This window comes from Amia ocellicauda, chromosome 23 (assembly GCF_036373705.1).
Source record: "Amia ocellicauda isolate fAmiCal2 chromosome 23, fAmiCal2.hap1, whole genome shotgun sequence".
NCBI classification, from domain to species: Eukaryota; Metazoa; Chordata; class Actinopteri; order Amiiformes; family Amiidae; genus Amia; species Amia ocellicauda.
In genome coordinates this window covers 6,949,877-6,966,900 of record NC_089872.1, presented here as the reverse complement: position 1 = coordinate 6,966,900, position 17,024 = coordinate 6,949,877, and the positions used below count along the sequence as shown (strand labels likewise).

The 17,024-nt window shown below is 44.3% G+C and overlaps 1 protein-coding gene across 2 annotated transcripts in view; it reads left to right on the top strand.

Moving 5' to 3' along the window:
* The window catches only part of sptbn1 (spectrin, beta, non-erythrocytic 1), a 103,697-nt gene that overhangs the window by 65,853 nt on the left and 20,820 nt on the right, over nucleotides 1–17,024 (top strand). For both annotated transcript variants that reach the window (XM_066697215.1, XM_066697216.1), the window contains 13 exons: nucleotides 3,979–4,152; nucleotides 4,616–4,707; nucleotides 5,323–5,403; nucleotides 6,049–6,164; nucleotides 8,025–8,137; nucleotides 8,949–9,136; nucleotides 9,549–9,666; nucleotides 9,956–10,114; nucleotides 11,805–12,107; nucleotides 12,362–12,515; nucleotides 12,774–13,644; nucleotides 14,537–14,674; nucleotides 15,882–16,638. In XM_066697215.1, the coding sequence (XP_066553312.1) occupies nucleotides 3,979–4,152; nucleotides 4,616–4,707; nucleotides 5,323–5,403; nucleotides 6,049–6,164; nucleotides 8,025–8,137; nucleotides 8,949–9,136; nucleotides 9,549–9,666; nucleotides 9,956–10,114; nucleotides 11,805–12,107; nucleotides 12,362–12,515; nucleotides 12,774–13,644; nucleotides 14,537–14,674; nucleotides 15,882–16,638 (3,264 nt within the window). The remainder of the gene's footprint in view (nucleotides 1–3,978; nucleotides 4,153–4,615; nucleotides 4,708–5,322; nucleotides 5,404–6,048; nucleotides 6,165–8,024; nucleotides 8,138–8,948; nucleotides 9,137–9,548; nucleotides 9,667–9,955; nucleotides 10,115–11,804; nucleotides 12,108–12,361; nucleotides 12,516–12,773; nucleotides 13,645–14,536; nucleotides 14,675–15,881; nucleotides 16,639–17,024) is intronic.

Sequence of the window (17,024 nt, the reverse complement as noted above, 5' to 3'; positions counted from 1 at the left end):
TGTTCCCACACTGCCACTGCCACTCAGTTCAAAGTGCAAACTCCAAAACCCCTCCAGTGTCAGGAAGGCATTTAAAAGGACAGGACTGTGAAATACACTGTGATTCCTTCCAATCATCTTAATAGAAGCACAATGCTCTCCCCCCTCCATAGCACATCAATAGAAGGAATAGGTGGGGTAACAGCATTCCTGAAGACATTGTGAGCAGTTTTCTTTCAGGAGCAGAGCCATGGTGATCACTATGCATTCAGCAGATTAATGCACCCTCGTGTCTTTATTAAAGGCCCTTAGATTAGATATCTCATAGTTGGTAATGGCCTAAGTAAATACATTTAAAAAATAATAAAAGACTCATTGACACACCTGTGTGTATTGGTGTTGTTCCATTGCAACATAAAATAGGTGGATTTTTTTTTTTTTTTTTTAATTTGCTTGTCTTCTAAGCTTCTGGCATTTCTTCTGAATAACCCTTAGCAGAAATATGTTGATTTAATTGTATGGTTCTGTGGCTTTTTGACCCCTGTGAAGCGCGTGCAGCAGGTCTGTCTTTCCATTGGTCCATGTGCAACTTCGTTTTGCTTAAAATACCCCTGAAGCGATCTCTGACAAGGTTGTTGCAGGTGTAGTGTGACGGGAGTACTCCTGTTGCACAACTTGTTTGAAACGTTGTATTTTGTCGATAAAACCACTGACATGATTCAGTTCAGAGTTTGAGGTTGCTTTGGGACGAGCCTCTTTTTATTTATTTTTAGGCCTGATGCACAATTAGCTCATTCTCACACACAACTTTTGAAAATGCCCTCCTCTACTGACAGACTGTTTTTTATTTGTTGCAGGCCTTTGCTTGGTTACTATAATGAATGTATTGTTTATCATTTTAAGCAAATAATTACAGAACTGGGTGTATGCTACAGTACAATAGAATATAAACACAGCGTCAGATTTAAATATGATACACACGTATAGACTGATAAATCTGGGAAGGCGTGCTATAGGCCGAAAGCAGCCCTCCAGCCTAGCCACCAGGTTCACAAAGGGACATTTTAAGAAACCTTTCAGTAGGGAAGTACAGAACGTGTCTGCTCTAGGCAGTCGCGTCAGGACCAGTCTGAATACTGGAGCTGTAGTCCAGTGAAGCTGCCTGTCTGGAAACGAGACGAGAGAGGTAATCCTTTAACCTCGGCGAGAACAATGGCTTCATGGCAACCTTTTATGTATATGTACTTTCTCATCTGTCTGAAATACGATTAGAACGCTAGAAATGAGTTAAGACCCCACCGGTGTGTTGCTGTCTCTCGGGCAATCAGTTTAGACTTGTCTTGTGCATTATAAATAAAAGGAGAAAAAATTGCCAGAAATTGTGCTGTTGCAACACGACTCGCTTTCACTTTCGAACCTTCTGAGGACCGACTTCACCAGCGCCTCAAAACTGCAGGAACACGGGTGAATGTACATGTTGGCTTTAGGATACTGCCCTGTAATGGGTTGAAACTCAAACTAAACCAACCAAACGAAATTCTGACATGCAATCATTTAGCAGGATCATCGAATTAAGTTTTTAATTAAGTTTAATCAAACAACTAGCTAACAATATGATGGATTTGATCCTGGCACAGTTTTAGTTTTTCCTTTCCCCTTCTCCACCCACACCCCCACTCCCCCTCCCGTCCTCACATACGGCCTAGTTAAATCTGCTGTTTTCTGTCAAAGCTCTGTTAGTAATATAGACAGCTTTGAAATCAAACTGCAATTAAGTAGGATTACAGACCAAATTATTATATATGTTCCCCTCACTCTCTCTCCCCTTGTGACTTCTAGAGACTCTTGCCAGATCTCTGACCATTAATTTTCTTCACATGCTCGTGCGGTGAGAAAGCGGTGACCATGTTTTCAACCCAGTCCTGTGAATGTGCTGATTAATAACTAGTTTGAAACATAAAAACAACCTAGGCACACATCCTTGAAGGTATGCATTTAGTCGGTGACGGAGCTGAAAATGAATGTTTTCTGTTACGCGGTATATTGCCTGAGAAGACGACGAGAAAACCAGCAGAGAACATCAACAAAAATAATGCAGAGGGACATTAAACTTAATTAAATTAGTGCATGGGTCAGTGTAGGTTTTGAAGATGATTTCTAGTTACGCTTAATTAATGGTTTTGTTCACCGCTAGATAGTTTTTCATGGGCTATAATGGGCCTTTTGAAATCCAAAGTACAATGCTTGTGTGATGGACAGAGGTTTTCTGATATAGGGATTTCAGAAGGATATAAATTTAACAAACTGCAGACAGCTAACAGTTTCCTATTGAGCTTCTTACACCTCTACCTTGTGTAGTTGGCATGCTTTCTGTGGAAGTAGTGGAAATAGCTTCTGTCAAACATCTGACAAACAAACACTGTTAGTCCTCTTGATAAGAAGGTCTAATTTGATTGATTGTCCACAACTGAGTGTCAAGAAGTTAAGTTTTCTTGTGTTGCTTGGGCAATGATTCTGTGGTCATTGTTATCCAGAGCAACTTCCTCAAACCAAGAGTCGCCTACAGGAAGAGAGCGTGAAATTTGGAGATAAAAATGAACGGGGGCAGAAACCAAACCAAAACAAAACGCGATCCCAGCCGCCACCACCTTTCCTTCACGGCTTGGGAAAGCACGGACGAGTTTCCCCTTCATTGTGTGTGCTGCTCGCTACAACGCTACAGTGTTGGGACTAGAGTTAAGAAAAACAGCGCCCTAGGCTGTGTTTGTTTCCTTGAAATGAAAAAGAGAGAAGTGAAGCGGTTGGGACTCGTCTGCGCCTGGGCAGGAAGACAGAACTTTGTCTCCGTGGCTTCTTAAGATGGTGCAGCTGTCCTAACAAGCTGAGCCCTTTCCTGTATATTTTCATACCCTGACCTGAAACCCACTGCAGCTTGGGTTGACCTGACATCAGCTCTCCAACTCAGAGGGACTCTAGCCACAGGAGGCCTGGCACCTGATATTTCCCTCCCTCCTTCCTTTGCTCTCTCTCTGTCCATCTCACTCTCTGTTGCCTGACTGAGCTTGAGAAACAGGGAGGTGGGCCTTTTCACTTGATAGAGCCCAGCCACATCAAAGCCCTCTGTCCTCTTTCCACCCCAAAACCGCAAGAGAGCACTGTATTGCTTCTCATTGAAACCACACAGATGCAGAAGTGACCTGTTTCTAGATCATTTAGTGGTGCTGATCTGGATGAGGTTACACTATAATTGCCTTAAATGTGCGATAAAGTAATACATTTATTTGAAATAAGAGAAATAATAATAATAATAAAAAAAAAAACAGCTATAAGTAATGAAACACAGCCCCGCCCACCTTCTGTGCACAGACTCGATGACTCTTTAAACTCCACCTCTGATCAAAGTATCACCATTGGTAGACAGGACTGGGGCTGCTTTATTACCTGGCTTACTAATTAACCCTGTGATAACCGCTACAACTGCTACAGTTGTGACTGCTACAACTCCTCACTCCCTTCAGCCCTTTCTCTTTTACTGTTCACTGTGTCGCCCATATAAAAAACGTGCAAATAAAAGACATATTGACCAAGAGAAAAAAAACACTGTTCTTCTGAGCCATTCCGACAGGAAAGCGCAGGGTCTTTTCCCTAAGCTGCATTTGTGAAGGCTTCTAGCCATAGAAAAAGATGCATCCTTCAACACAAATCATGTATTCAAAACACACTAAATTAGCCCAAAACCTTAGGAAAAATGTGTCCATACACCATGTCGGAAGCACAATTTTAAGTGGCAAAAATATGAATAGACTCCGTGTGTTTCATTTTGTTTGTCCCCTAAGATATCATCAATATGTCATTTGAGTGATGGAGAGAGACGGTTCGCAGTTCTAACGGCTTGATTTTAAAAAGTAGCCACGCCTAAAACCCCATTGATTTTCTGTTGATTTCAGCTTTTAATATCGAGCCCATTAAGTGTGTTCTGAGACTGTGTTTTCCCTCCAGCCCAAGCCAACCAAGGGGAGGATGAGGATCCACTGCCTGGAGAACGTGGACAAGGCCCTGCAGTTCCTCAAGGAGCAAAGGGTACACTTGGAGAACATGGGCTCCCATGACATTGTGGACGGCAACCACAGACTCACGCTCGGCCTCATTTGGACCATCATCCTCAGGTTCCAGGTACTGTGTCCCAGAGGGTTTGTATCGTTTTGTGACATCACGCTTGCAGAGGGTTGAATGTGTGTTTCGGACAAAACGCAAAGCTCCTGAGGGGATTGCAGAACTCACAGCTGGTACAGGTGTGAAAACCCTGTCCTGCAATAGTGGGCTGTTTTTTTATAAGCTGATCAAAGAATGGCAAAGAGCAGCTGGTTGGCGTTTGTGGAAAATATAGAAACTCATCTTTTGTTTAGACTTAAGACAAGTTGTGTGGATCTGCTGTGATCTGTTAGAAGCCCACCAGCTTGAACATGCATGAATGGATCCAGTAGGACTTTTCTATTTATAAATAAAGGGCAGGAGAGTGTTTAGTAAGCTCCAGAAAATGATGGCATAATGAGTTTCTATTGAGAAAGTTACCGCCTTCATTAGATTACGCTGATAGCCGGTTTTGTGTGAGCAGGCATTTTTTTGTTTCCTATAGATTCAGGACATCAGTGTGGAGACAGAGGACAACAAGGAGAAGAAGTCTGCTAAGGATGCCTTGCTTCTGTGGTGCCAGATGAAGACGGCAGGGTGAGAGATTAGACCAGTGCCACACAGTGCAAAAACACCAGGAACAACAACATATATTTACAGGATTGTTTTGTATGAGCTCAGAATAGATGTGTGTAGCAGAATAGTCAGTAAAACAGTGGCAGTAATTCAGTCACAAGCTTCCTAGTTCAGGGGCTTCTGCTGTACTCTGTTGGCTACAACCTGTACAGTTTGCATCTCAGTGTAGTGCTGGGCTGGCATGGTGCACCACGACAATGCTGTGGCTACAAACCAAAACATTACCGTTAGATTTAATCTGTTTATCTTTTTTAAAACAAAGACGAAAGTGTCTGTAGTGCAGAGTGCTATGAAAGAGCTACGCTGTATCTCAGTGCGTCACCTTTCGACACACAGACACAGGGTGATAGGTGTGCCGAGTGCACCTGTACATTTTAAGGTTTTTGGAGAGAGTAGGGTTTTAGGAGAAATAAATAACTGAAAGAAGCTCAAAATAAATCTTCAAATATTTATAACATTCCCAAAGTGAAGCTTAAAAAAAATCCAAAGTGAACTACTTCTAGTAGCATCTTGAAGAAACAATTCTGCCTCGTAGAGCTTGAGAGAACTGACTTGACCCTCCATTTTCTCGTGCAGCTATCCCAACGTCAACATACACAACTTCACCACCAGCTGGAGAGACGGCATGGCTTTCAACGCCCTCATTCACAAACACAGGTACGTGTGTGCGCCTGGCAGAGTCAGATGGGGAGCGGCTGCTTAGTCCCTTTCAAAACCGTTTTTTAACCTCTCTCTGAAGTATTTTGAGGCTGGACAGTTCAGTTTCACTTCTGTATTGTTGCGATCAAGCCTCGGAGGGGGAGTCCCATTCCAGTTTTGGCATATGAGAGCAGATGGGGTTATTATCCGTGCATCTGTGATGACAACCAATACCAGCGACCTGCTGCAATTGTATGTCGAGGTGGCTTGGGCGTCCAGCATTTAGAGTGGTTTATCTGGAAGTCTCCGTTTCAAAGCCCATTTCCCTACCCAAGTTCCACACCCTTCTTGTGCTTGGTCCTTCACATCAGCTCATAAACTGAAGTCTGTAGTAGGCCATTGAAATCTTTCTGCTGAAAATGTATGAAGACCATGTTATTTTGCATGTATTTGTGATGTTCAGATGTATTTATTTTCCTCAAATCTCCCCAGAAATAGTAAGTGTCTCCCTTCATTGTACATCTGTTTTTTCATATAAGTTACCGTGGTTCATCTATCTATTGATGGACCTCAAGGATGAAGCCTTGAATGATCAGGCCCCGCGCACCCTGCTCCTGACATTAACAGTCAGTGACAATGTTGACGCTGTGCTTCTGTCTGTAGGCCTGACCTGATCGATTTTGACAAGCTGAAGAAGTCCAACGCTCACTACAACCTGCAGAATGCCTTCAACCTGGCTGAGCAGCACCTGGGCCTCACCAAACTGCTGGACCCAGAAGGTGAGGCTGGTGACCAGGACCTAAATCACGAGAGTGTCAGATACTTGGCATTGACTTTTAAGCCTGTTCATGTATATGATATTGTATCTTATTGACTGTTCAGTTATTTTCAGCGTTGAATCGTTGCTTTTGTGTGTTTCAATATGAACCCATTATGCCAATCAGAAATGAATGAAACATTATGTGATTTTGTCTGGTAAATAAGTCTGAGAACAAGGTGTTAATGTTTCATACTTACAGTACTTGGCCTTAAAAATGAGTTTCCTTTCCCAGTCCAAACAAAAGCACTGCATAGAAATACAATCTTTCTCCACACAAGACACGCTCAGCTGAGCACATTTGTTTGCTTGAAGCAGACCTTTGTACCTCCCAAGAAACTTTCACAACCCAACAAACTGTCTCAACTGCACAAGATTAACTACCGAAAGACATTTATTTCACGGGACTCAACTGTATGTTGTAAAACATCTGACCACAAAAACTGTCACCATTAAATTATAGCAGTTGGTTTAGTGCCTAAAACCGAAGCACTTATCTTATCCTCCCACCTGCTGAATTATGATGTAATCTATGCGAGGCTGATGTGTTGAATAGAACAGAATCAGATCTGAGGGTTATAACTTACATAAGATATGTTTATAAGGTTAGATGTTTGCTGTATGCATTTTGTTTTTATTATCTGTTCCTTGTTATAACTGCCCTGGCAATGCCAATGTCGTCTTGTTATCAGTCCCACCCTGTGAGTGCTATCTTCATTTCTGTTGAGTGCATTCTTGTTTCATGATTCACGATTGGATTACTGGCCATGTCATTCACTACCTCAGCCCTTACTGGGAAGTATGTAAGGCACTGTAAAAATGCTGCCCCGCAATAAACACTAGAGTAAAGAACGTCAGATATTACAGCAGTGACCTGTAATTCCTGATTGAAATTCCTCTCTGGGGTTTTAGTCAGTCATTCCTGAACCTGGTTTCGCTGTAAAGCAGAGACCAGTCTACATGTTGCTAAAAAAAAAAAAGAGAAAGGTTTTTGTTTTTGTAGAAATGTCTTCTACATATTCAAGCAACTTTGTTCCTTGCAACATTTATCAAATGAGTTTTAATTTTGTAGTAGCAAAATTACGTTAATGAATTATTTAACCAATCAAAGTGAATAAAAAGGACAGAAAAATAAGCTGGGATGCTGTCCTTATGGATTTCTTTCAGGGTGGATGTATGTATTTGTACTTACAAGTAGTAGAGACTTGTCAATAAGTATTAAAAGCAAGAGGTAGACTGGTGTCCCCCTCAGTTTCACTGTACTTGATCGTGCCATTCAGTATTCAAAGCAGAACCTGGCTGAACACATACTGTATAATAAGGTGTTACCAGGAGGGAGTGAATAACAGGAATGCAACATTTTAAAGTAGTGCTTAAGATTAACTTGGCCATGTTCATTATTTCAAATTGCAGCCACCCAATGATTATGCTTTGCAGATTGAGACTTTTATGATGAGGTTCAGTTAAGATATTGCTTATTTTGACCCATAATGCACCTGCAGCTTTCTCAAACACTAGATATCCTAATTATCTTGCTGTATGGTTCAGACGCATATGGATTCTGTGTGACCCAAAACAAGGATAAGTCCGGGACGAATTAGGGAAAAGCATCTTTTATTTCATCCTTAGTCACAACATTACATAAAATCAGCAGCGGGGCACTTACTGCCACCCAGGTATCTGCTGGTCTGTGTCTGGTGTGCATCTGGTTGTGTCTGTGAGCAACAGCATCCCCCTACATCATACTCTGTCATCTGGTCCTTTCTGTCCGCGTCTTCAGAAATGAGTTATTGTTAAATGCAGTCTTTGCTGTCGATTGTAGATATCAGTGTGGACCACCCGGACGAGAAGTCCATCATCACCTATGTGGTCACCTACTATCACTACTTCTCCAAGATGAAGGCCCTGGCTGTTGAAGGAAAACGTATTGGCAAGGTGAGGAGGAGGAGGGGTACGTCACTGCAGAGTGTACAGTGCAGGAAAGAATGACGCCGATCTGGAATATCAATGCAGCTGGGTTTGCTTTACGCCCCTCTCCCCGTGGAGCGGTCTGTGCAGAGATGGCCGTGACTCGCAGCTTGGCAGCTCTTACAGTAAGGCTGTGGCCACAAAGAACTGCCCAGTCAGATTACTTTTGGGACCAGTAACACCCTGATCAACACAGTCTTAAAGTTAGTGGTGTTCTCTCAAAACACTGCTGAGTCGCACAATATGACAAACGTAATAATAGAAGGAAAGCTGCAAATGAAAAGGCCATTTCCCACCCCTCGCTCTTGCGATTGCTAGTTACCTGTGGTTCAAAAAGGCTGAATCAGTTATCCGGCATGTCTAGATGTGGTTCAAACAGCCACCTCTCTCTGCATAATGAAACCCCTCCCAGTGTTGTCTCCGATATACTCCAACTCCATTTCTGTCTACAGGATTTTAAATAGCTGAAACAATCCCCCCACACCCAATGCTTTTTAGTCTCGGAATGATTGTGTTGACTCTTCGTGAACTACTACTAGGATGCAAAGCTTGTGTATTAACTCAATAGTAGGACTAATCATGCCCCTGTAACTATCATTCAACCAAACCAGTACCAACACTGCCCCTAAGCAGTTTTCTCAGAACTGTCTCTGTCCTATGGTGTGGTCACACCTGTTCTAAAGTCCTTCACCTTTTGGGGTTCCCATTGCTCAACACAAGACCCAGATTGTCCTTATGGAGTTTCTCAGTGGACTCATTGCTGGTTCTCTGGCGACAGGTGCTGGATAACGCCATCGAAACGGAGAAGATGATCGAGAAGTACGAGTCCCTGGCCTCTGACCTGCTGGAGTGGATCGAGCAGACCATCATCATCCTAAACAACCGCAAGTTTGCCAACTCCCTGGTGGGGGTGCAGCAGCAGCTCCAGGCTTTCAACACGTACCGCACCGTGGAGAAGCCCCCCAAGTGAGTCCCTGCTTCCGTTTCTGTGTAGATGTGATACAATGGCACCATGGTTCCTCATGTTCGAATAGTTAGAACAGTTATCGGCACTGTAAGTATTAACAGCCTGACTTACATGCAGCGTTTCTGTTCTCAGATCTTTAGAAAGGTCTTTTCTACAGCTGTCCCTTGCTAGTTAGTCAGTCAGTTAGTTAATAGGACACACATTTTAAGCAGGAACAGCACCTCCTCCTAAAATTATGAAACAAAATATGTAGCCTGCTCCTTAACCTGTGAGGTGACTTGTATTGGGTTAGCGCCAACTTTCCAGGACTTAAACAAAGCTTTTCTGTGACCGAGGTAGAAGACGCATTATAAGAAAGAAGGCGCTAAAGTGTATTCCTAATTTTTATGTTGCTTCTGTCATCTTCCCCAGGTTTACAGAGAAGGGTAACCTGGAAGTACTTCTGTTCACCATTCAGAGCAAGATGAGAGCCAATAACCAGAAAGTGTACATGCCCAGGGAGGGGAAACTCATCTCCGACATCAACAAGGTGAGTCTGACAGTACAGGACTGCACCTGGAGAAAAGATTTTACTTTAATTGAAACTTAAAAGAAGTACCAAGTACATTGATTTTTAGATCCTCTCATCCCACCAAAGTGCGTCATTTGCTGACATTTGCCGCTATGTTGATTTTAATCAAGTGAGATGAAAAAAAATGGCGTTGAAGAAAGCAAAAGAAAAAATTCACTTAGCAGCCATTTGGATTTCTGATTACTTCAGTGACATATAGACACAGGGTAAGCGGTGCTCAGCCCTGTCTGGGTGTTTCTCTCTGCAGGCCTGGGAGAGACTGGAGAAGGCCGAACATGAGCGGGAGCTGGCGCTGAGGACGGAGCTCATTCGGCAGGAGAAACTGGAGCAGCTGGCCCGGCGCTTTGACCGCAAGGCCGCCATGAGGGAGACCTGGCTGAGTGAGAACCAACGCCTCGTCTCTCAGGTATGCCACACACTCGTATCCCATTCTGGATTCTGGATACGTCACACAACGTCCCCGTCACCATCACCGAAAGTCGAGGGTCCCTCCAGTTAAGCATGGAGGACCGTGAGGTTGACCCCAGGGGGTGAGAAACTGCTTATACCCCCTGTCAATAAACATCCTGTCATGAGAGAGAGACAATCGCACAGCATGACACCCACTCCCTCTGCTCCCGATTCAGATTATAGGTTTCCTCTCCTTTGTAGGTATTTGTGGAGATGGGTGATGTAATTGAGTTCCTTCCCCTGCTTTTGCTTTGTGGAACCTCTCCCACATGTCTCTAAAGTCATCATCTGCAAGTGCGTGAAATATCTGGTAGAAGCCTTTCTACCCTGGTCAGTTCAGTATACACCCACTATCACACTGGGCCGTCCCCACCTCTACATTTATGAACTTACCACACTTGTAAAAGTCAGCTCAGAGCAACGCCAAACCCAGTGAGGTAAACAGTCCTGATATAGTAGCCGTGTTATGGACACTCGGATTAATGGTCCTTCTTTATGATGTTTTTTGTGGAACGCGAACAGTAGCTGCTCCACTATGAGAATTTAAATAAATCTTTAGTGTGTATATCGTGGACATTTATATTGCAGTTAGTGCAGCTGATGGCATTAAAGGGTTTTGTGGCTGAAAAGGGTTTCCTTTGAAAATGAAATTGAACTAGAGTTAGGTCTTAGCATCCTCTAGTGGTCAAACAGGCTAAAGTCTTTTAGGCTGCATCCCACAACCCCTCCCTCACTTCCTACTCCGTCCAGGAAGGGCACCCACTGTGCACTGAAGTGAACGAGAGAGAAGAGTATAGGAAGGAATGAAATGGCTTTTAATCATACATTTAAATCATGAATTAGATTCATAAGCTAGGCAACTCCATACAACATCAATTTCACAAATCATATGTATTTTTAGATATCCTACAATTTGCGTGTGCCTATTTTCCCACTTGTCTCTGCCATTGACACAAGGAATTCTGGGACCTAAGCACAAAAACTTTCATAGACTTTCCTCCACTAAGGAAGGGGATGGGGGAGCAGTTTGAGACATACAATAAATCTTTTTGTCCTTGCTTAGTCATGGCGTATAAATATTACATACATTATTTCTTACTTGGCTTGTATTTTAGCCACAGGCAGATGTAACTAGATTAATAAAAAATCTAAAGCATGCAAGTTGGAATCTGAGGTTTTGAAATGTTTTTTGTTTTTCCCCCCAAACTGAATAACTGAAGAAAATGCCTTTTTACTTTTGAGGAATAAAAAAAACAACAAAGCAAAACAAGGAAAGAAGTTGCAGATGGGCTTTTTTTTCTTAGGAAATCCTGACATTTTAGTACCGGAATGTAAAAAGTTGTTGTAGAAACATTACATGTTACTGAAAAGCAGTATACCATCAGTACACTGATGTCATTAAGAAATGCCCTTGTCTGAAATAAAAAAAAATATATATATATTGTTTTAATTATTTGTTTTAAGATTATTTTTTACCCACTACAAAAATCCTCTTCAGACTATTTGTAGACCATCTCCAAAAACACAGGATCAATGCATACAGTTCAGAAAAGTGAAGCTGAAAAGATCTCGGCAGCACTTCCACTTATTCTTGCAAAACGAATAAGTAAACTTTCTTCTAATGCCATTCTCCCTTTTTTCTTAAGGACAACTTTGGCTATGACCTGCAGGCAGTGGAGGCTGCCACCAAGAAACACGAGGCCATTGAGACGGACATTGCAGCCTATGAGGAGCGAGTGCAGGCCGTGGTGGCGGTGGCTAGGGAGCTGGAGGCCGAGAACTACCACGACATCAAGAGGATCACAGCCAGGAAGGACAACGTGATTCGGCTGTGGGAGTACCTGCTGGAGCTGCTGAAGGCCCGCCGACAGAGGCTGGAGATGAACCTGGGCCTGCAGAAGGTTTTCCAGGAGATGCTTTACATCATGGACTGGATGGACGAAATGAAGGTGAAGGGAATGTCCAGTTATTGATGGGTCAGGGGTTTCATAATCTCTTCTAGCAAAGTTGATTTAATAACATCTGAAAAGTCTTTACTGGTGTTCCTTGGCTCAAATAGACAAAGAGGAAGTGAAGTTGTCTTGGGAAGGTGGTGAATGTAGCATACCCGGCCTAATGAAAGCCTGGTACAATAGTTATTCTGTACTTGACTTAAGATCACTCTCTCGTAGATGTTCTGATGCTCTGATTGTCTGGTCCACAGATGCTGCTGCTGTCCCAGGACTATGGGAAGCACCTGCTGGGCGTGGAGGACCTTCTGCAGAAGCACGCCCTGGTTGAGGCTGACATCAGCATCCAGTCGGATCGAGTGAAAGCAGTCAATGCTTCGGCACAGAAGTTCGCCAGTGACGCGGAAGGTAGAGAGCAGACAAATAAGTGAATAATTAGTTCCAATACCCAATTAAGATCTCCCCCTTAGTTAGAATAAGAAAACTAAATCACTGAGGACAGGATTTGAAGGATGCTGCCATAGATGGCAACTGTTAGACAAATGGGTTTCCTTTTTTGTAGAGGTGTTCATTTGAAAATGGCGGAGCTCTCTGCATTATTATAGGAAGTTTAAGAAGTTGAGCAAAGTATAAGAAATTCAACATGTTCCCCATCTCTCTTTGCAGGCTACAAGCCCTGTGACCCGCAGGTGATCCGGGACCGCGTTGCGCACATGGAATTCTGCTACCAGGAGCTGTGCCAGCTGGCCACAGAGCGCAGGGCCCGCCTGGAGGAGTCGCGGCGCCTGTGGAAGTTCTTCTGGGAGATGGCGGAGGAGGAGGGCTGGATCCGCGAGAAGGAGCAGATCCTGTCATCGGACGACTACGGCAAGGACCTCACCAGCGTGGTGCGGCTGCTCAGCAAACACAAGGCCTTCGAGGACGAGATGAGTGGCCGCAGCGGCCACCTGCAGCAGACCATCCGTGAGGGCGAGGAGATGGTGTCCAACGACCACTTCGGCTCCGACAAGATCCGTGAGCGAATCTCCGACATCCAGGAGCAGTGGGCTAACCTGGAGCGGCTGTCGGCTGTCCGCAAGCAGCGCTTGGAGGAGGCCTGCAGCCTACACCAGTTCCAAGCCGACGCAGACGACATCGACACCTGGATGCTGTATATCCTGCGGATCGTGTCCAGCAGCGACGTGGGCCACGACGAGTACTCCACCCAGGCGCTGGTGAAGAAGCACAAGGACGTGGCCGAGGAGATCAACAGCTACCGGCCCGTCATCGACTCCTTGCACGAGCAGTCGCGCACCCTGCCCGAGGAGCAGGCACAGTCTGCCGAGGTCCAGGGCCGGCTAGCAGGCATCGAGGAGCGCTACAAGGAGGTGGCCGAGCTCACCCGCCTTCGCAAGCAGGCCCTGCAGGATGCCCTGGCGCTCTACAAGATGTCCAGTGAGGCGGACGCCTGCGAGCTTTGGATCGACGAGAAGGAGCAGTGGCTGAACAGCATGCAGATCCCCGAGAAACTCGAGGACCTGGAGGTGATCCAGCACAGGTACAGAGCCACTCGTATTTACACTTGATTTGGTGATGTTTTGTGTTGTTTTTCAATGGAAGAGATATTTTTGCCTTCATGAAGAGCATGACTATTTTTGCTTTGTTTTAAATTGAAGAGATAAAATTGTTGCTTTTATTAAGAGCAAGACTTGGTATGCCTTGAGTATGAATTAAAATGTTGAAGTTTTCAGAATTGCTCCACTGTAATGCACCAAAATGGTGTGACAATAAAATCAAAGGGTAGAATTTCCTTTGTGATAAATAGAGGTCATGAGTGGAACTTTTTTTAAACCTAAAAACTAAAAATTCCCCATTCCATTTCCTTGACACTGTGATTAAAGAATACATCTGATCATCCTGGAAAAAATGTTAAAAAAAAATAAAAAAAAATGGAGTCATCTTTTTCTTTCATTTCAATCATATGGAGATGTCAGAGAGCGTGAACTATGCAGTACAGCACTGTCAAGCAATTAATAGCTTTTTCACAAACTGGGTAATTAAAACGTAAAGCTGAGCAGATAATTGAAATGACCTCTGCCCTCATTAATATGCATGCATACACATTGAGTGGGTTGTTTATTCAGGCATGCCAGGGTCTTTTTACCATATGCTAATGTGTGCAAACTAGTATTTATATGTAGTGGTTTGTTTTGCAAGAGGTTTCACTGGATCGGACGGTTAATTGCTACTGAGAAGTAAGTTTCTACTAGAATAGCAATGATTAATACAGTAATAAATACATGCCTACAGCAAATCAAATGTAGAATTTGGCATGATGAAATCATTGCTGCCCCCCATTCATTTCTATTATCCATTTCAGTGAATCTCTCCCAGGGGTCTCTTGCTTTATAAACTCGTTTCACAGTCACGTCTGCCCCTGTGTTTTCCAGGTTCGAGAGTCTGGAGCCTGAGATGAACAACCAGGCCTCGCGTGTTGCTGTGGTGAACCAGATCGCCAGGCAGCTGATGCACAGTGGACACCCCAGCGAGAAAGAGATCAAAGCCCAACAAGACAAGCTCAACACCAGGTAACATCACACGGCCCGAGAAGAGATAGCCAGGAGTGCTGGGCTGTGGTTGGATTGTGTGGCCTTTAATACATAGACTTAGCTCTGTATTCCCCGTGCTGCACACATCTGATGCTTCTAGTGCCAAAACATACCTGCACGATTTGTTTTCTGCTTGTGAAGGGAAACAGGCCTCTTTAACAACAACATGCAGCTGCCTAGGCCTCCATTTACCTCGCAGGCAACGAATAAATGTCAAGGTGAAGCTGAACAGCATTAGCTCCAGAGCCGACTTGACGCAGAAAAGAGCAAAAGTGAAAAATGACACAGTCGCAGGTAAAGGGTTTGCCTGTGAAGCTAAATGATGCAATGGCAAAGATTTGCATATTCTTACAAGTGCTTACAAATACATTGTGGTTGTTTCAGAAGTGTGTGAGGTCTCAATCTGGAGGTCAAAGTTCACAATGATTCACAGATTCCACAATATTTACAATTAATGAGAGGGACTGGAATACAGGAATTAGGCAAGAAACACATTTACTGTATAATTGGGAGCATTTCTATGACATAAAGTACCTACTATGGTTGAAAATCCATGTTATGTTGACAAGTAAAGAGCAAAATCTAACATGGCATGTAGGCACTTTTAATAAAGAACAAAACTTCTAGGCCACTTTAAGCCATGTTTTATTTCGTAATTGAATACTGGTTTTGGTAAAAAAACAAAACAAAAAAACAACTAATTACTTCACCGGATACCAAATCTTTGAGGTTTATTTAGCTAATTATAGGCCTTAGGCAGGCTTTTGAAAATCCCACCTGCATCGTTTTCAGACCGGAATCTTTTCTCCTAATCCTTCAAAATAGTCCTGCTCTCTCTAATAGCACCGCAAATCGAAACAACTAGAGCACATCAATAGCAGTACTTATAATGCCACCTAATTAATCCTCCCTTTTGTTGCTTCTGCCAATTCTGCATTTCTCTCATTTGCGGAAGCTTACCAAAGGGTGTATCTGTCTTTTTGTTGTCTTGAGCAGCAAGGACTGTAGCGACTCCTTAAAAAGACAGCAAAGTGGTTTGTTTTCTTCAAGAATTGTGGATCTTCTGTCAGCAAAGTTTCATTTTTTTTAATATGGGAACAGATGTGGTCCATGGTAACGTTCAGGCAGAACCCCTGGAAATACGTCGAAATGCTTTGGTTTGGCTGAACTCGGTTGTGTGTTCCAGGTGGAGCCAGTTCCGTGACCTGGTGGACCAGAAGAAAGACTCCCTGAGCTCGGCCCTTGGGGTGCAGAACTACCACCTGGAATGCAACGAGACCAAGTCCTGGATCCGCGAGAAGACCAAGGTGATCGAGTCCACCCAGGAGCTGGGCAATGACCTGGCAGGTGTGATGGCCCTGCAGAGGAAGCTGACTGGCATGGAGCGTGACCTGGCCGCCATCGAGGACAAGCTGGGCGACCTGCAGAAGGAGGCGGACCGGCTGGCGGAGGAGCACCCTGACCAGGCCCAGGCCATCATGGGGCGGCTGGCAGAGATCACAGGCGTCTGGGAGGAGATGAAGACCACGCTGAAGAACCGCGAGGAGTCTCTGGGCGAGGCCAGCAAGCTGCAGCAGTTCCTGCGCGACCTGGACGACTTCCAGTCCTGGCTGTCCCGCACGCAGACGGCCATCGCCTCGGAGGACATGCCCAACACGCTGTCCGAGGCCGAGAAGCTGCTCACCCAGCACGAGAACATCAAGAACGAGATCAACAACTATGAGGAGGACTACCAGAAGATGCGGGACATGGGCGAGATGGTCACCCAGGGCCAGACGGATGCCCAGTACATGTTCCTCCGCCAGCGGCTGCAGGCGCTTGACACGGGCTGGAACGAGCTGCACAAGATGTGGGAGAACCGCCAGAGTCTGCTCTCCCAGTCCCACGCCTACCAGCTCTTCCTGCGAGACACCAAGCAGGCTGAGGCCTTCCTCAACAACCAGGTAAAGGCCCGGGCCGAATCAATAAGATATTGAATAGCAGAAATTGTTCCTCACAGTGGATTATTTATATTCTGCTCTCATTTTCCAATTCCCCACATTGTAAAGTGTAAACCGAGGGAGGCGTGTCTCGAATGAGCTAATGCTTACATGAGCATCGTGACTTGGCCATTTCAGGTCAGCCGTGTGCATGTTTGTGTAAGCAGCCGAGTGACTTATGTTGTCAGCGTGAGCCTAATGCAATCTGATTTTTTATTTTTTATTTTTCACAATGAGACATTTTCATAAAACTGCAGTTGTACATTATGTTCCACTTAACTAGATCACATCTGATTTATATAAGCAATTACCGAAATGTCTGTTTAAACAATTGATTTGCCTTCCATTTG